The 20,264-nt window shown below is 45.6% G+C and overlaps 1 protein-coding gene across 1 annotated transcript in view; it reads left to right on the plus strand.

The window, feature by feature from the left end:
- The window catches only part of Stambp (STAM binding protein), a 25,467-nt gene extending 8,992 nt beyond the window's left edge, over positions 1-16,475 (plus strand). The window contains exons 4-10 of the mRNA XM_028762380.1: positions 244-339; positions 2,160-2,526; positions 4,317-4,441; positions 5,911-6,048; positions 10,228-10,340; positions 12,074-12,173; positions 15,692-16,475. Coding sequence (XP_028618213.1) covers positions 244-339; positions 2,160-2,526; positions 4,317-4,441; positions 5,911-6,048; positions 10,228-10,340; positions 12,074-12,173; positions 15,692-15,748 — 996 coding nt within the window. The 3' untranslated portion in view covers positions 15,749-16,475. The remainder of the gene's footprint in view (positions 1-243; positions 340-2,159; positions 2,527-4,316; positions 4,442-5,910; positions 6,049-10,227; positions 10,341-12,073; positions 12,174-15,691) is intronic.
- The last annotated feature ends 3,789 nt before the right edge of the window (positions 16,476-20,264 follow it).

The raw sequence follows: 20,264 nt of genomic DNA on the forward strand, positions 1-20,264 counted from the left end.
CTGACATGCAACTGACATGCAACTGACATGCAACTGACATGCAACTGCAGAGCCTTCATCTGCTCATCAGAGATGGGAAGACGACCTGGGGGCTGCCTCTGCAGTGCGGGACAGTGACAGGATGTCAGGGTGGCGGGGTTCGAGTTCTGTGTGAGACACTGCTGTAACTCTTGACTTGTCCTCTCTCCCTCCCTTTGCTGACGTTGGAGTGCTCTGATTCTCAGGTTCCATTTTGTATTTCAGAAATTAAAGAACATCGCTTTCCCTAAAGCGGAAGAACTGAAGACAGAACTCTTGAAAAGATACACCAAAGAATATGAGCAGTATAAGGAGAGGAAGGTCAGTGTGCACAGCGTGTGTGCTGCTTAGCCAGCCCCGGTCAGCGCTGTGCTGGGGCAAATGGAGTCTGTGAACTTAATGGGCTACTTTGGTTTGGGGGCACAAAGGCCAGTGACTTAAAAGAGTTACCAACCAGTAGAGATGTGAAGGATTCTAACAGCTTAGGCCTATGTGTCCAAGAGGGTGACTTGAGGACGGACATCTGTGACCTTTCTGCCGCATCTACAGCAAGAAACCTGCCCATCGTGAAGATTCTCCCCAGAACATAAAGCCTTTCAGATCTCAGGAGTGGGAAGTTTAGGTCATGTGCTTATCCCAAAAGCTTTTTGTAGTCATTGATTTCCCCAGTGGTATGCAGTGGGTCTTGTTTAGAATAGTTTCAGCTTGTGGAGAAACCCTCAGAGTCCTACACTGTTTGCTTGTAGGGCAGAGATACACACTGTGGGGGTACCTGCATGCTAATGTGTAGCTGTCTGCTGGGCTCCGTTCTGCACACAGGTGCTGACAATCAGCAGAGGGATTAGTGGCTCTGAGCCGTACATTCCTAAGGCATTAAGTGGAAGGGGTTTGTTCATTGATACTTTTTAGTTTAAATATCACTGTATTTAAATAATCACTAAAAAAGTTTTGGCGGCTCCAAGATAGAAGGTCTAAGCTTGGATTTTATTTTATAGCCTTGTTTGGGACACCAGGCATTTTACATAGACATATCTGAGATACAGGTATCTGAGACCCAGATCTATCAGATACAGGTACAGGTTATGTAGGACGGACAGCTGAGGTGCATCATGATTTAAAGTAAAGAGTAAAGAGCAGTAGAGTGCCAGTGCCCTAGTTGCTTCCCTGTCGCCATGCTAAAGCACTCCCACAAGAGCAACTTAAAGGAGAAAGCATGGATTTTAACTCACAGTTCCAGGTGCAGCCCACAATAGCAAGAGCTTAAAGCAGTTAACCACATTTCATCCATAGACAAGACCAGGGAGGGGCTGGTAAAATGGTTCATTGGGGAAAAGATGCTTGCCTCCGAGTCTGACGGCCTGAGTTCAACCCTTGACCTACGTAGTAGAAGCAGAGAGCTGAGTCTCACGAGTTGTCCTCTGGCCTTCATACATGAGCCTCGGTGCATGTTCCCACCCCATTAAACATAAGTAAATGTAACTTTGAGATTAGAAATCAAGGGAGCAGCATGAATGCTTGCACTCTGGTGTCCCACTCCCTCTTGCCATTTCAAACCGGCTGGGACTCCCCCTCCCCCCACACAGGGAAGGGTCCCATTTGTAACTGAGATGGGTCTTCCCAAACAAAGTAACTAAGATGACCCCTACAGACAGCTCATCGTGTTTTCAGGGTGATTCTAAAGCCTGTCACGTTGGCAACGAACACTAGCTTTCACATCGATGCGCCTTGAAGATAGGAACTTCTGCTGTCCTTGAAAATGGGTTATTAGCCGGGCAGTGGTGGCGCACGCCTTTAATCCTAGCACTCGGGAGGCAGAGGCAGGTGGATTTCTGAGTTCGAGAGTTTGAGGCTAGCCTGGTCTACAGAGTGAGTTCCAGGACAGCCAGGGCTACACAGAGAAACCCTGTCTCAGAAAACCAAAAAAAGAAAAGAAAAGAAAAAAGAAAAAAAAGAAAAAGAAAATGGGTTATGGTGGCTTGGTCAAGTGGGATGGTGACTGTACTCCTTGGCTTTAAGAGGTATTGAATAAAGCATGAATTCTGGATTGGGACGTGAGACCAGAGCAAAACTATACTTTGGACATCTCTGTTCCGATGCTTTTCTTATGAAATGTTAGCCTAGAAACTTTACTTTCTCTGTAGAAAAAGGAAGAAGAGGAACTTGCCCGAAATATTGCCATCCAGCAAGAGTTGGAAAAAGAGAAGCAGAGAGTTGCCCAGCAGAAGCAGAAGCAGCTGGAGCAGGAGCAGTTCCATGCCTTTGAGGCGATGATCCAGAAGCAGGAGCTGGAAAAAGAGCGGCTAAAAATTGTTCAAGAGTTCGGGAAGGTAGACCCTGGCTCAGGCGGGCCTCTGCTCCCTGATCTGGAAAAGCCTTGTGTAGACGTGGCTCCCAGCTCACCTTTCTCACCCATGCAGACTTCAGACTGTAACACAACCATGAGGCCAGCTAAGCCACCTCTGGTGGACAGGTCCCTGAAACCTGGAGCATTAAGCACCATAGAAAATGGTGAGTCCCCTCACTGATACCTTTTTCCGTCTCTCTTACCTCCATGGTCCCACTTACCTGAGTCTGTCAACAGAACATTGTGTGATGAGTACTGTCTTTTTCTGGCCTACCACCCTGTCTTGTCTTTTAAAAAGGCCTTGAACTTAAGTTAATCTTAGTCAGTTTTTTAAAAACTTCCTGGAAGTCAGACCCTCAGCTTGTAAAGGTTCTACAGAAATGTGAAGTGTTCAGTGAACTAGAGATCACAGGCGGCCCTTCCTAGAAGCAGTTTTAAAATGTTTAGTGCCACATGCACAGCAATAGCTGACTTCTTTAAAAGAAGTCACTGAATCACCCCTGCCTAGACCGTTCCTAGTCTGTAAGGAGCTTGGTCAGTATGAGTACTGTGCCTTGCAGATGGTTATGTGGTCATTCATAAAAACTAGTGTCCCGTCTTCAAATGCGTGTAAGAAGGAAGGATGGCTGGGCTCTGACGGCTGGCCTTTCAGACCCCCTCCTTTGTCTCCTCTGAAGCCTTCTCCATATTCTCCTCATTGCTGCATAGCCTCTGCTCTGGGGAACACTTTCTAATGTCTGACCCACCACTCTGTTAGCTTCTGTCTAGACTTCTGCCTTCCTGTTTGCTTGAAGCTTCTCCAGCTCCTCTCTGTTCAGTCAGATTGATCAACCCCACAGAACTCCCAGAGCTCTTCTTAGCCTCAGTATTATAAATTATTTCCCTAATAGCGCCATCACTCGCCAGTAACTAGATTCTAACTTCCTGCACGCAAGGCCTTAAGTCTTTCTCATGTTGTGTTTCCTGTGGGCTGACATACCTTCAGAGAGTGGACTGAGTGGTCGCTGGGTTGTTTCTGCCAGACCATAATCCATCATCCACACATGCAGTTATCAGACTGCTGTTGCTCAGTCTGCAGTTTGTGTTGCCGGCTCCCCTCGCTTTCTGAGTCTCCCACAGTTTCTCTGTGGAATTCAGGAATGGCTCTTTCTATCTTGGATAGGTTTTACAAGCTGCTTTGGTAATGCCTACTTAGGGGACAAACTGTATCTTCTTGTGGGGCCATTTGGCTTTCTTCTAGTGGTGTTCCTCGGCACACCAGGAGGTCAGAGAACAACCCTGAGTATTGGTTGTCAGCTTCTACCTTGTTTGAAACAGGGTCTCTTTGTTGTCCACCATGAGCTTCTGCTGATCCTTCTGTTCCCGCCTCTCATCCTCCCATAGGCTTGTAGATATGCCCTGCCCTACCTGTATTGTGCAACAGTCTCTGTACCCAAGGAGCCATGATCTCCTCAGTCCCTGGGTTTTGGGTTTGCTTTCTCCTGTGTCTCATGGTATAGCCTGAACTTGAGATTCCCCTAGCACAAGATTCTGAAAACTGAGATAACAGTTGTCTGCTATCATGCTTCACTTCTCAAAAACACTTTTAAAAGATAGTGGGTGAGCCTTATCTTACCTTGAATGGTTAAAACATTCTCTTCTTGAAGGATCGGGATCTTAAAACACAAATGCAGAGATCCCTCTAGATCCAATCTAGATGAGGCAGTCAGCCTTCTCCAGCTGTGAGTTTATGCAGTTAGTAATCCACACTTCAAAACACGCAGTGAGGCAGGAGCAAGATAACGCTGTTTCAAAGGGAAAAATAGGCAGGAGAGGGATGATTGGTCCCAACGAAGTCCGGAATCCCATGGCTCAGCTTTGCTGGGCTCAGTCCTCCAGCCGCAGCCATCGCTGGAGTCTCAGGCTGTCAGCCCTGGCCCTGTGGCCTCAGACTTTTCCCTCTTGCCCATTTCAGTTCCCACCATTGAAGGCCTGCGCCACATTGTGGTGCCCCGAAACCTGTGCTCAGAATTTCTTCAGCTTGCCAGTGCCAATACCGCCAAAGGCATTGAAACCTGTGGAGTCCTCTGTGGAAAACTGGTAAGGACGTGTAACCTCCCTGAACTGGGGCTGCTTCCTCTGTGGCCTCTCCCATGACTGGGTATCTGGGAATTTCTCTATACCAATCCCTCCACAGAGTGTATGGCATGGTTCCAGGGGCAGGGGGAGGCAGATCCCTGAAGTTTACAAGGCTAGACAGGCAGCCTGCTTGACAGGTCTTGGGCCAGTAAGAGGCCTCATCTCGAAAACAAATAAATTAAATGTGTGAAGAACAACACACACACAGTTTTTCTCTGACCTCCACATGCACGGGTGTACATATACACTGTAATTCTTACTGGTCAGGAATGATACCTCATGCCTGTAATCCTACCCCTTGGGAATCTGAGACAGAAGACTTTCCACAAGTTTGAGGTCAGCTACATAGTGAATTCTGGCCAATATTGGCTATATAATATGACTTTGTCTTAAGAAAGAAAAGAAGAGGGCTGGAGACATGGCTCAGTGGTTAAGAGCACTGACGGCTCTTCCAAAGGTCGTGAGTTCAATTCCCAGCAACCACATGGTGGCTCAAAACCATCTGTAATGAGATCCAATGCCCTCTTCTGGTATGTCTGAAGACAGCTACATTGTACTTGTATAAATAAAACTAAATAAATAATATTTAAAAAAAAAAAGAAAAAAGAAAGAAAGAAAAGAAGAGGGGGTGGGAAAGAGGCTTATTTCTGAATGGAGGAGGACTCAGCTCCCCTGAGGCCTGTGAACACAAATCATCTACGGCTTTGCTTTGTGTCCACAAAGTGTGCAGGCCTTTGCAGAGACAGAAGAGACCCAGGGATAAAGAGTGCTGAGCAGGGGCTGGAGAGATGGCTCAGTGGTTAAGAGCACTGACTGCTCTTCCAGAGGTCCTGAGTTCAAATCCCAGCAACCACATGGTGGCTCACAACCATCTGTAATGAGATTTGATGCCCTCTTCTGGTGTGTCTGAAGACAGCTACAGTGTACTACTCATAAATAAAATAAGTAATTTAAAAAAAAAAAAAAGAGTGCTGAGCAGTGTGTCCACCACGAGATGGAGGACCTGGGAGGAAGGCAAGCCCCCTGAAGGCAGAGCTTGAACTCATTTCTCGATGCTCCAGAAAATAGTGACTTAGAACAAATCATACTTGGACCCTAGGTGACAAGGCTCAAGCAAGGAAACTCTTTAGACATGTGCAGGACACACTCTGGAGAGTGTCCCAAGATTTGGGAGCAAATCTGTTTGGCTGTTACAAGAAAGACCCTAGGGCTATGTCATTGGCCCGGCCTGTGCTAAGAGGGAGATCTGGGGCTTGTCTCAGCATCTGTGGCTTTATGGGCTACCCAGGCAAAGAACATGAACTCTCAGCTTAGTGAAGCACTGGAGTAAGGGACTGAGAGCCGTACCCAGTGGCTCCGTTTTCCCCACTCTGAATGAGTGGGGCTGAGAGCCCCCAGGGAGTTCTAACCTGTTGTTTTCTCCTTTGCAGATGAGAAATGAATTCACAATCACACATGTTCTCATCCCCAGACAAAATGGTGGGCCTGATTATTGCCACACAGAGAATGAAGAAGAAATTTTCTTTATGCAAGATGATCTCGGACTCCTCACTCTCGGCTGGATCCATGTAAGCAAATGTGACCACCTGGGCTTGGAGCTCCTCTTGTCTGTCAGAGCACACTGTCCACATCACTGTCTGAGCGGGAAAACCTCTCCAGATCATTTGCCTCTGCACACATGACTAGTGCTCTAGTATCAACTCAGAGTACCACCGAGAGCTTTTAGCTTTTTTCTAAACTTAATCTTATACTAAAAATAGCTCTTCAGTGTTTTGGTATCTCTGAGCTGGTAGGTGAGGGGAAGCTGGCCTAGAATGTTTGTAGGCATGCTATAGAGACCATCTACCTAAAAGCTGTGTAAGTGAAACTATTTTAAATAAGACAAGGAGTCCATTCTGATGGCTGTACCTTGTCTTATGGAGAAGCACTGCCCTATGCACACAGTTTTCCAGTGCTTGCATATACAGTAAACACTTCTGAGGACGATCTTCAAGGCAAGGCAACGCAACTCCTTCGCTAAAGAGTACTTCTGAATGTTTCTGGAATTTATAAGGCCTCAAGCTCACAGAACAAGCTGTTTTTCTTGGCATGTGACAGGTGTAAGTCACAATCAGGTGTTTTACTTCTAGATTCGAGAAGTCCCACACAGGTGTAGTCAGACCTAGGGAAATACTGATGTACAGGGGCAGCCTTGTGCCCTTGCAGCCTTCTCAGTTCAACTGTGTAAGTTCTCACTGGCTTGTCTAATTCAAGGATATGAAATGGCAGATGGAAAACTTGCCCTGTTATACCTGAGGACAAATAGAAGACCACAGAGAAAATGAGCACACACACACACACACAAAGCAGAGTGCACTGTGCTCTTCAGCAGGTCAACAGAGGATACTGCGGGTTTCAGAGAAAAAGGGACCACACCTGAGGTGACTTAGGATGACTTGTAATGAGAGGCCAGAGGAGAGCTTCATGGGGGAGAGATCAGCACTGGACAGGTACACCATGCTCCTGCAGCAGTGAGCTGTTCTTTTAGCTGGGATTTGTGGTTTTCATCAGAAAGAGATGCAGGGTCAAAGCAAGAGCACTGTCTGGGAGGCTTCTGTTACCAGCTTTGAGGCTGGCAACAGCAAGAAAAGTTATTCACTGGCAGCTGGGGAGATGGGCTACTAAGGGAGCATAAAGTGCAGTCTGTGGTGGAAGGACTCGAGGATGTGGGGGACTAGGGAATGTATAAAACACGAGAGCCGCAAAGCAGGGACATTGAGGGAGGAAATTCAGGATGCTCACCAGCCCTGGGCTCTAGCCTGGCAAAGACTCAGAGTATCTGCTAGAGTCGGGAGCTCACTGCCAGTATTAATCCAGTGAGACTCACTCTTGCAATGGTGGGGCAGAGGCTGTAAGGCTTTGTAGTCATGGGAAGCTGCAATTCTCACACTCAGCAGGGTGAGATAGGATTATGAGTTGTGGCCAACCTGGGCTACATAGCAAGACAAAAACAAAGGCAACAAAACAGAGGAAGTCCTGGGATGATTGATAGGGAAGGTAGAGGCTGGTAGGGAGGGGGAGATGTGAGGTGCTCTTAGCACAGCAGGGTGGACAGACTGAGTACCTGCTTGTTAAGTGTAGAATGGCTTGGTCGTGCTTTGCTTTGACTTGACTTTGATGGTCCAAAAGCTTTGTGAGTGTTCATGGACTGATAGTGCAGGACACCGAATCATTAAGCCAACGTCTAAGTGCACATACTACCCAAATAAGGAGACAGGACCCTGCCACGAGCCTGCTCTGCCCCTCCCACTTTCTGTCTCCTAGAACGAGCCCCCTCCTGCTCCCACCACCCCGTCTCCCTTCCTGTGGAGTTCACCTCCTAAGGATGACTCCCTTCTTTCTGTACTTCAGCTCAGCTTGGGTCTCACCTTCTTGAAATGCAGTTATAAGATTTGTAATTTTTGATTTGCAGCTGCCTGGTGTGTTTTTACACCTGGAGAGCAGTGTGGAAGGAGAGAAAAGGCAGGCATGGCAAGATAACATAGCTTAGGACAGCATCACATCAGAAGGGCACAAGGGGCTTGTATTTGTATAAAGAGAAAGCACACAGCCCTCTGAGTCAGGGCTCAAGTCAGAGAGCTGCAGACTCAGAGAGATTGAACTGACGTTGGAAGGAGTCACAGAACCTCTTCAGTGAGGCTGGGTGAGGCTCTGCTGCTGAGCAATGGGGAGGGGGAGGGGCCTGGAAGGGGGAGGGGCCGGAGAGGCGGCTCCGTGGTTAAGAGCTCTTGTTGCTCTCCTAGAAGATCTGAGTTTGGTTTCTAAAACAGCCTCCCATAACTCCTGCACCAAGGGACCCGACACCCACTTCTGGCCTACCCACAACACCTGCACACATGTGGCATGTATTCTCACAGGCATGTGCTAATGGAAACATAAGTAAGACAACTTTTGTTTAAATATTTTTTTAAAAGAAAAAAAGAAACTAAAGGAGAGGCTGGCTCCAAAGCAGTTAATGTTTAGACACCAAACATAGTCATGGTTTAGACCTCAGGAAGAATTAAATTAAGCATGGAAGGGGTCTAGATCTCCATGAGGGCCCAGCTAGGGACACAAGGATAGAAGAACAAAAGAGGACTGGCCAGCTGGTTCCCTATGTAAAAGCACCGCTGCCCAGCCTCTCACCTGTGGCCTACCTGGTGGCAGAAGAAAACTGACTCTCACAAGTTGTTCTCTGACCTGCACATGCACCCATGATACAGATAGGCAAACACACATGCACACTCACTCACACACACACACATAAATATAAATATAATTTTTGAAATGAAAAAAGTAGGGTATAGGTCTTCTCCTATTTTTAAATTTCACGAGAAAATACAAAGATCAGTTCTTTCTCTCCTTCAGTGCACGGTCTATTTCCTACCTGACAGCTGAGACCCTGGCCTCAGACATCTCAATCCTCACCGTCTTCATTTTGTTTCTCAGAGCTTTTAAAAGCTCATTTTATGCCATGTTTTCAAGGCATAAAGTTGATAGAAATCATACAAACCTACATATGATGTATAACATGTTTTGAGACATGTAGACATTGTGAATGCTGAGTTGACATGCTCTTTGTATGAAAAGAATACATACTTACTCTAGGCCTGGCAGCTCATAGCTGTGTCACAGGACTTAGGAGGCTGGGGCAGGAGGTGAGCTTGAGACCAGCCAGAGTTATACAGTTAGTTCTAGGGCAGCCAAGAAACAAGATCTACAGAGTTAGATCTTGTTTCCAAAGAAATAAAATTCATCTTAGTCATTTGTGGTTCCATGCTCTGCCTCACTGCTGTGGTGTGTGAACACGGTGCTAGGCTACAAACATAGCCTAAGATGGGGGCCCTAGCACAGGTGAGAAAAATAAAAGAGACAGGCTGGGGCCAAGGCTGGGGTTTCCAAACTCCTGGACACCCAGATACTGCTGGGAACCCCAAGGAGTCGGGAAAGGGGGCCACAGACCAGCGATGAGTCTGGGGGTGGGGGGAGAGGGAATCCAGCTTAACTCGGGGGCACAGAGGGGCCTTCTGTGGGAGACTTAGGCAGCGCAGCTCTGTATGACGAAGGCGTCCCTCCACAGGGATTCTTGATGAGTGACAGTCCTTACTTTTCAAAACTGTTTATTGGTAGTGAAAAATGGATGCTTATGACCTATTCAGGGTGGACCAGAGGTTAAATACTTGAGAAGGGAAGCTTATTGGCTAAACCCTCGGGGCCAACCAGATACCTCAGTAGCATGGAGAACTCTGTGTTCTATGCTATGTGACCGTTTGTCACGATCTTCATCTGGTGTGTTGTGGTCACTTGCTCCAGGACAGAAACCAGGTCTGGAGTAGATGAAATGCCTACCGTTCTCAGATACAAGAATTACCAGCGTTTCTGAATCTGCTCAGCCTTCCTGGTTTTTGTCTGGTGACACAGTTCCACTTGCCCGACAGTCACTTTCCAGTATAGAGTGCACACTGTTGTACTCTGATTGCTGTGTTACAAATCTCTTGATCTTTCAAGGACCTTTAGAGTCCCGCACACTGGTGTTAGATTCCTCCTGCTTACAGTGCTGGGAAGAAACTCACTATGAGGGTCAAGTGTATCCCTCCTGGCTGCAAATAGCTCTCTACTTGAAGAAGTGGTTGAGGCCAACTGTTGGGGGCTCCTCTGACCTGCCTGCCTCAGCAGACCAGCATGGCAACTGGGTCACTGGAAATTCTCTGATCTGTTTCATCTTTCAGACGCATCCCACCCAGACGGCCTTCCTGTCCAGTGTGGATCTGCACACACACTGCTCCTATCAAATGATGTTACCAGAGTCCATAGCAATTGTCTGCTCCCCAAAGTTCCAGGAGTGAGTATTGAAGAGGTGGTTCTGGGTCTTACAAAGCAAAAATTCTCTTATTATTGAAAGCAACTGTGTGTGAGTGTGTGTTTGCTCATGTTTGCACATAAGCGAGTGTAGGAAGGTGCCTGTACATACATGTGGCGGCCAGAGGCTGACTTGAAATACCTTTCTCTTGCTTTTCTACCTTCTTGTTTTGGACACAGGGTCTCTTGCTGAGCCCAGAGACCACTGGTTCAGCTGGAGACCTCCTCTCTACCTCCCTTGCTTGAGGATTTTAAATGTCTTCCATCTTGTCAGGCTGTTTCTGTAGATACCAGAGATACCATCATGGGTTCTCATGTTTGTACATCAAGGATTTTACCAACTGAGCCATCTTCCAGGCCCGAAGACCTTTTTAAAAATAAAATTCATAAACTGTCTTAATTGTCTGCTCTAGAAGGTCTCCTTTAAGCTCCATGTTCTGGTAAAGATGACTTACTCTTTAAAAGATATCTTCATAATTTTGATTTTCTAAGAAAAACCTTCAAGAAATTTGAACTGTTTAGAGTTACAAGAGCCTAAGGCTAAAGGTTAAAACTTCCCACATGGTACACTCTCTCCAAGTGTTGCTTCTTTTCATTCCAGATGTCCTGTTTACTGTGAATTCTCCAGCAGACCTAATACGGGGACAGTGATGAGCTAGCCTTTTTAGTTTTCATTTTTCAAGTGTCACTTTTGTGCACTTAACGTTATACCACAGGTTCAGTGACTCTGTGCTCGCCATTCCCTGTCTCTTCCTCAGACTGAAGAATCTTAATTAACCTAGCTAATTAATTGTTCATTGGTCCTTGTTTTGTTCCTGCTTAAAGCTGTTGCTGATTTGCTCAAAGGAAGTTTTCACTTTAGTTCTGATTTTCAACTAGAGATTTCCTCTTTGGAGACTAGAGAGATGGCTCAGCAGTTTACAGCACTTGTTGCTTTTGCAGAGGACCTGGGTTCAATTCCCAGAACCTACATAATGGCTCTTGCTTTCCTGTCACTCCAGTTCTAAGACTCTGTCACCCTTTTCTGGCCTCACTGTGTCCCAGGAATGTAAGCAAAAGCACTCATAGAATGAGTAAGTCTTTAATAAGAAGAATTCTTGTTCGAATCTTCTTTATAATCACTAGATAAATTATTCCTTAACTATGACCCCGTCTCCAGAAAAGAGTGCTATAAGCCAGTATATTGTGAAAGCTGTCTCAAAATTACCTCAGTCTGCTGAATCAGTGTGGTTGCCTGGAATGTGTGTGTGTAATAGAAAGGAAGTGTCTTAATTAGAATTTCTAATGCTGTGAAGAGACACCATGACCACACAGCTCTTATAAAGGACAACATTAATTGGCTGGCTTACAGTTCAGAGGTTTGGTCCATTATCACCATTGTGGGTCATGGCAGGAATGCAGGCAGACATGGTGCTGGAGAAGGAGCTGAGAGTTCTTCATCTTGATCCACAGGCAGCAGCAGGAGACTGTGTGCCACACTGGGTATAGCTTGAGTATATAAGACCTCAAAGCCCACCTCCATGGTGACACACTTCCTTTAACAAAGCCACACCTCCTAATAGTGCCACTCTCTATGGCCAAGCATTCAAGCACATGAGTCTGTAGGGGTCATTCCTATTCAAACCTCCATGGGGAGGAAAACAGACAAGATGGGTGTTAGGATTGAGGGGGATGGACTCCTTGGCTTGACTCCGAGTCTTCTCTTTCTTATTTCAGAACAGGATTCTTTAAGTTAACTGACTATGGCCTTCAAGAGATTTCAACCTGCCGGCAGAAAGGCTTTCACCCCCATGGCAGAGACCCATCGCTGTTCTGTGTACGTATCTATGTAGAAGCCGGCAAGCACATGAAACTCATGAGATGCATGGTCCTTTCTAACCCACATGCATTCAGCCCTGTCACTCACCGTCCCAGAGTTACATAATCCACATGGATGCAGGAAACAGTGGGCATTGGAAGTAGGCTCGGCTCTCAGCTATGTTACCCTGTGACTTCATGTTTGAGGCTGCTGACCCTTCCTGGGTCTTTCCTGATCTGTGGGATAATAAGAATACTTACTTTACAGGGTCGATGAGAGGATGAAATAAGTGGGATGCTGGTGTAGCCCAGTGTCAGGATGCAAGCTCAGCATGCCTGAGGCCCTGGGTTCGATCCCCAGCATCACTGGAAAAGGAAGTAATAACAGAAAGTACCTGATGCACTGTCTGCTTATTGAATGTTACTTTGTTCTCTGTGAGTTACTGAGTTTCAGTCAGCAGTCTGAGGGCAGAGGGAAAAGCCATGTCAGATAGGTAAATTAAGAATGAAACAATCCTAGAATTTTGCCTACAAAGTAGGGTTCTCCCCTCCCTAGGAAGTGGTTTCTTCACCCCGGTTGTGTCCATGATAGCAGGGTTAGCTGATCAGATGTCAGCGATCAGATGAGCCTCGGATCAATGAGATTCTGGCACTCTCTTCCACACCATTTTTTTGGGTCCAGAGAAAAGCAAACAATATAGAGAAAGGAATCAGAGCCATGCCTCATAAAATATGAAAGATCTAGGGATAGGTAGAAGTGAGACCCATGGAAGATTAAGATCATGGGATCTGGGAGCTGATTTTATGTGGTAGAACAGTTATTATATATGCATACACACACACACACACACACACACACACACACATATATATCCTTTCACCCAGGGAGGGTGTGATTCAGACCATGAGTAGAGCTTGCTGGGAATGGTGATTCCCAGGCCCCGTTACTGTAATTGCTACTGACATCATGGTCTGGCTTCCAGATCAGGAGCCACTGACCTTGAGCCAGCATTTTATTTACTTAATTAGTTTTCAGAACATCACAAGAGTACTGCCTCTACATCACTCCCACCCCTGCCTTCCTCTCCAGGCTCTCCCACGCCCCCTCTTCTCCCTCCCAAATTCATGACTTCTTTAATTATTATTATACACACACACCCTCACACATGCACACACGCGCATGCATGCGCACAGACACACATACACACATACATATATACAGCCTACTGAGTGCATTTAGCTTTGTTCCCACACCCCCGTGTCCTGGGATGACCACTTGGGATTGGACAATGGATGTATTCAGGAGCTCGTCCCTGGAGAAAACTCGCTCTCCCTCTCTCAGCAGACAATGCCCTCCTGTAGCCTGTCATCTGTGGACAGTGTGAAATTTCTCCCATCCATGTCATGTCAGACTGATGCTGTCAATATGCTTGTCTTGTTCATGCAACCGTATTGTTGCTATTTCATGGATGTGTTTTCCCCATGAAGCCTAGGGCTCACTGTGTAACAGCAGGCAGGCATCCTGGTTCTCTGGCCCCTCATCTGAGATTGTCCCTGAGCCTTGGGTTTCCTGGGTGCATTGTAGCGATGTCATTTGTTTTCTGTGTTTGGATCAGCTGTAGCCCTCTGTTCTAGTCTCCATCTGCTGCAAAAGGAAGCTTTGTTGATGAAGGATGAGAACTGCCCTTATCTGTGTGTAAAAGGATGTTTAGAACAGTCAGAAACTATATTGGTTTAGAAACACAGCAGTAGTGAGATCTTCTCTCAGGTCTGTGATCTCTCCAGCTATGGCTAGATTTACAGTAACAAGTACAAATTCTCTCCCACCCAGAAGGCCTTGAGTTCCATTAGGCAGCTGTTAGTCACTCCTGAGAAAAAAGCGCCCCTATTGTGCCAGTGTGGATGTCTCGCCTGTGTGGTCATTGCTGTGGCTCGTAGGCGTTATAACTGGGCAGGACATCCAATTGCCCCTCTTCCTTAGCAGCTGCATAGTACCTCTCAATACTATAAGAGCCAGTCCTTAGCAAAGAGGCTTCCCAGGTCAGTTCCAGCTCAAATCCTCCAAGTACCATGTCTAAAAGAGCATGGTATTTTCAGCAATAGTGTTTTACCTGGAAGTTCTGGAAGGTGACCAAGGCCAATGACAATAGCTCTTACTGTTTTAGGAGACTTGTATTCTACAACCGACAACTCAGAGAAGTTTTTCATGCCTAGAAATGGGATCTTGTTAGATAGTAAATGGTTTTTGGGGAAAACACCATCACCCCATGTGGTGTGTGTATTTATTTATATATGTGTGTGTCTGTGTTATATAGCTACATAGTTATATGTATATATGTATGTATACATATATACTCCCTGTATACATATACCCTGTATACATATATAAGTATATAATTATGTGTAGATCTTAAAACTATGTAACTATATAACTATGTATATGTACATATATATTACACATATACTAATATTATATATATATTAGGTGGAAACAGGATCTCAACCTGGTGAGCCTAGTATTCACTATGTAGACCAGACAGCCTTGAACTCACAGAAATCCACCTGCCCCCTGCCTTCTGCCTCCTAGTGCTGGAATTAAGCATGTATGCCATTATAGCTAGCATATTTTATGTATACTTAAAGTAAACTTATAAAATGGCATGCTTCTTTGTTGTTAAGCACCCTTAGTGTTCTTATCTCATCTTCCCTCTCTCCCTGTATTTGTCTTCCTCCCCATTCCCAGCTAGGTCCCCCATTACTCTCTTAAAGCCCTCTGTAGCACTTGACTCCTCCTCCTCCCCCTCTCTATAGAGCTCCTGCTCCACCTCCCTGCCAGGGCCCCTTTCTACTCTCCTGGCTTCTTCTCATCCATCAGGGTACATACTCAAATGTAAAGATTCAGAACTAAAATCGACAAAGAAAATACTTGGCATTTGTCTTTCTGGATCTGGGCTACCTTGAGTGGGCATTTTATTTTTTTTTTTTTATAATTTATTTTTTTTCAAATCGTAATTCATTCACACAGGAGTTATAAACACAGTAGGCAGGACGTGGGGAAGGGGATGACACTGGAGTATGGATGTTCAGGGGGAATACAGATATCTTTCAGAACAGGGTATCAGCTGGGTGAAGGTTCAGGGGACAGGTCACTGTGACTCTGCCTATGACTCACTTGTCCTTATCTAAGTTGGTATTGTCTGCCAAGGCTACCTATGTACAAGGTCTATGACTACTCGGGCTGGTAAACTTGAATGGGCATTTTAATGAGATGTTTGGGACTGGACATGTAGCTCAGCTGGTGGAGGGATTTCTTAACAAGCCCCTGACCCTGGCTCCAATCCCCAGTGCTAACGAACAGAGCATAGTAGGACATACTTATAATACCAACACTCAGAGGTAGCACCAGAAAGATCTAGGCCATCCTGAGCTACCTAGAAAATTTGAAGCCACTCATAGTACCAAGGCTCAAATAAATGTTTTTTAAATGACTCTAAAGGATTTTCCACAACTTCATTGTTTCTTCTTTTTCCCTTTCAGGACTGCAGCCATGTCACTGTCAAGGACAGAATTGTGACGATCACAGACCTTCGATAAATCTCAATCATGAACCAGGAAGATGGCTCACTGGGTAAAAGCACTTGCCACCAAGCCCAAAAGCCCAAGTTCAATACCTGGTACTCACATGGTAGAAGGAAAATACCAACTTTTCCCAAGTTGTCCTCTAACCTCCATTTGTGTATTGTGGTATGTACACACACACACACAAACACACACACACATTATTAATTTAAAAATGAATAAATGTAAATTACAAAAGAATCCTACCGTCCTCTAAAGCTACATCCTGTTCAGTTTACCAGCCCCCTGTGGGGTTAAGTAAGCGTTTAAGACAGAATAGGAAAGGGTCAACACTGGGGGGAGACTATTGATTTTATTTTTATTTGAAATCATCTCAGTTTTTAAGACAAATATGAAAATGAGCAAATCACACCAAGCAACTAACTCAAAAATTAGGATGGGAGAGAAACACCTCTCTAGATCCAACCACTGGCCTTCTGTCCCTCTTGAAATTTATCTACCAACCTGTTCATCTCTGCCTTTGGACTAAATAGAGTCATCCGTGCAAAACTGTGAAAGCCATTTTGAAGGATTTGGCTTTTTATTGTCTGTGGCATTACTAAAGGAGCTTGTCATTCTGGTGGGATTTGCATGAGGAGCTCACAGGCGCCCACACATTGATTTTTGTGAAAAAGTATATTATCTAAAAGGTTAGGGCGTTATTTTCTTCTGTAATAAAACGGCTCACCTGTGTTATGCTCTAGAGTGATTTGTCTGTCTGAGTGTCACAAAAAACACTTGACTGTGGGCAAGTGGGGTGGTGTGTGCTGCACTGAACTGTGTTCCACTTCACTTCTGATTAGTCAGTGTGCCTGCCTGCCTGCCTGCTCCCTCCTCCACAGCAGGAAGTCGTCTCTCATTTTGCTGTTGTCTCAGAGTGGGTCTTCCCACTTTCTCCCTAAGCCTGACAGCCTTCAGCCCAGGCACTGGAGCATTTCAGAGTTCCTGGTAACACCCAAGTCAACGGTGCGGTTGCGTAGCCACCCACCCTGCTAAGTCCACTGTGCTGGCTTCTTCTTGTGAAATGCTTAGGATGGTGTGGGGGACCTGTTTTCACAATGAGCGGCAAACTAAAGGTAGCCTAGAAATCTGTGACACTAACATGAGAGAAGAGTGAACATGTTAAATAGTAGAATGAGGTTTTTTAGCATGCATGCGTTGTGTGTGCACTATGTGCATACAGGTGCCTGCAAAGCCAAAAAAGGGCTTTGGTTTCTCTAGAACTGGAATTACAGGAAGTTGTGAGATGCCGTGAAGGGTGCTGGGAACAGAACCCAGGTCCTCTACAGAAACAGAAAGTGTTCTTAATTACTAATCCATCTCTCTAGCCTCCCAAATTGATACTCTCAATTAAAGCAACAATGCAGCCTTCCTAAAATATATGTGGACACATGCATTCAGAAAAGGATGAATTCATATCCAAGGGTAGACTTATGAAATTTTATTCCCCCTCTTTTAAATTTTTCCCAACTAGAGAGAACATATACTGCCTTGTAACTGGACAAAAAGGGCAGTACCTCTTATCTAAAAACCAAAACTCCACTGCCCCCTCATTGTGGGAACCCAGCCAAGACCTGCTTCCTGGACAAGCTCAGTGAGGGGGCCTTGGTAATGCTCTTGGGCAAAGCAGCAGACACATGTCATATATGGAAACCTTCCATAAAGCTGACCTCACTGCTGGAACTTGTTCAACATAAACCTTGCCTCCAAGAGCTAGCAGAAATCTTTGGCCAAAGCCTAGTAGATGGAGAGCTAAGAACAGCCTAAGATATGAGTCGCTGTTGCTATGCCTATGTCCTGTGCACAGTTCTGGGCCCTTCAGGCTGCTCAGTTCCCTGTGAAAGACTGCTCTTTACAAAGTCACCCTCCTCCAGAGAAGAGCTGCTGCAGTGGCTTTCCGTTGTTTCTGCCTTCTGAGCTTGGAAAACACAGGGCAGCATTGCTTAAAGTGAACACCACAATGGTAACTGGTGGGTGGCGGAAGTGGAACCATCTCCTACACAAAAGGAAGCGAAGCCATTCTTAGATACTCCTCTGCCTGTTCTCTGCCATTATAGCTTTGCAACCCCCGGCATCCCTATTTTCACCTCATTTTGCCTTTTAAAAATGTTAATGGTTCTTGGCACAGTGATACATGCCTGTAACCCCCACGCTGTGGAGGCTGAGGCAGGAGGCTCAGCCTGAACTACTCAGTGAAACCTTTTTTAAGAAATGTTAATGGCATTGCACCAAAGCCAAAGTTTATCCCAATGTACATCCATATCACCTAAGCATTGGCCATGCTGCCACCTTAAACAGCCCTTAGCCCCCGTGTCTAGAGCATCTCAGACCCAGTACAGTGTTTACCCCTTTCCCAAGACTTGGAAGCTTTTAATCATCGTCTTTGATTGATTCATGGCAAGCCCAGGATATGGTCACACAGTATTTTCATTCCTAATGTACCATGGCTTTGAAAGCACACTACTACTAACTATGACATTGAGGCTTTAGCTGACCACAGAGAAAGGAAATTTATATTAGTTCAAATTATTTTCATTGCACTGACAGAAAATCCAATTGGTGTTCAGACACAGCTGTATCCAGTGTCCACCATTCACTTGGTTCAGGATTGGTCATTCGAGTTATTCCATTAAAGTAACAGACAGCTATAGTTTAATAGCCTATTGTCCTGAGAACTCTATCTAAAAGTGATTTATGGGTTTCAACACAACTCCTGGAATTGAGTTGTTGGGTCATGAGTTTGGCCACAGCTCATCCTGGGACCAGTCACTATGGGCCAGAAGGATGGATGGTTCTGATTGGTCAGGCCTTGGTTGAAAGCCTATATCCCACCCAACCTGCATGCTTTGAGATCAGGGAGCATTCTTTTCCAAACAATACCATGGTAGCCTCAGAAGCAGAAGTGGATGCTGACCTGGGGGAGGCAGCAGACGTCTGCAACGATGCCACGGATGAGAACCTAAGGCCACAGGCAGTAGTCCCAATAGTGTGAGTTAAGTAGATTTAATCATAACATCCAGTGTTGTGGAACACAGGTAACAGCAGCTGCATTAGGGGGTACTGACATGCTCCCCAAAACATGAGTCATATGTCCAGACCATGACTCAGTCACTTGAAGGTGCCTACTATGTACAGAACACTGTTTGAAATATGAAGGGAAAAAAAATACGACAGCCTCTGACTTCTACAAACAGATGTGGAGAAAGGAGCTACATTCCTGTGACAACACAAGACCAATTTCATCACAAGTGACAAATGTACACAGGATAGTGACTGACAGACCCGAGAGAGAGATTCACTGTAGTTATTTATAGTCCTCTTCCCATTCATTCAGCAAAATTTTACCATGCACATACTAAACACCAAGTCTTAGTTTTGAGGAGGCCAGAAAAGGATCCTCTTTTATTGATCCAGATGCCCCAGAGCTGGAGTCACGGGGCTGGGATCTGCCTGCCGTGGGTGCCGGGAAGTGGATTTGGTCCTCTGTAAGAGCAGCAAGGGTTTTAACTACTGAGCCATCTCTCCAGCCCTGACTCCTACTTTTCTTACACTTGGATAAAGAAGAACTCTTAGGCAAAATAACCTTTAAAAAGTCAAATGAGAAAGCTGTGGGAGAGAAAAGGCTACAGAGGATCTCCTAAAAGCCAAAGCTTGCAGTGCACTCTCCACTGACTGAAAAATATCAGTGAGGCAGCTCCACAGAGCCTCCGTCAGGCAGCTCCACAGAGCCTGTCTGCCTCCGTCTGTCTGAGCTCTAGGAACAACTAACTTTTCCTTCTGTCTATCTCTCTCTGTCTCTTTCTCTCTCTCTCTCTCTCTCTCTCTCTCTCTCTCTCTCTCTCTCTCTCTCTCTCTCTGTCTCTCTCTTTCTCTGTCTCTTTCTCTGTCTGTGTCTCTGTCTCTGTCTGTCTCTTTCTCTCTGTCTCTCTGTCTCTCTGTCTCTCTCTCTCTCTCTCTCTCTCTCTCTCTCTCTCTCTCTCTGATACTGTCCAAACCTTGAACATCATGTCCCTGATGCTCTGACTTTCTCATTCTTTCTCTGAAGCCCACCCATCCCTTCCTCCAGGCTACTGCACGTGTCCCACACATGTGCACATGCAAGCCCACAGTCTGCCGCCTGGAATGTCACACACACACACACACACACACACACACACACACACACACTTAAATAAACCTAAAAACAAAATATAAAGACAAGACAATAAAACATAGAGTAAGTGTGGGGCACGGCAGTATGTACACATCTGTATGTACACATCTGCAATCCCAGTACCAAGGAGGCAGAGGCAGAAGAACAAAGGCGTTGACACCCATTCTTGACTGCATAGTTAAGTTTGAGGCCAACCTAGGATATATAAATCACCACCATTGTTGTCAACAACATCATGATGATGATGATAATGATGACAACGACCCCAGAACTACTGCCACCAAAGAGAAATAGAAAGAAAGAAAGAAAGAAAGAAAGAAAGAAAGAAAGAAAGAAAGA

The sequence above is a fragment of the Grammomys surdaster genome, unplaced genomic scaffold, assembly GCF_004785775.1.
Source record: "Grammomys surdaster isolate TR1022 unplaced genomic scaffold, NIH_TR_1.0 133, whole genome shotgun sequence".
Lineage (NCBI taxonomy): Eukaryota > Metazoa > Chordata > Mammalia > Rodentia > Muridae > Grammomys > Grammomys surdaster.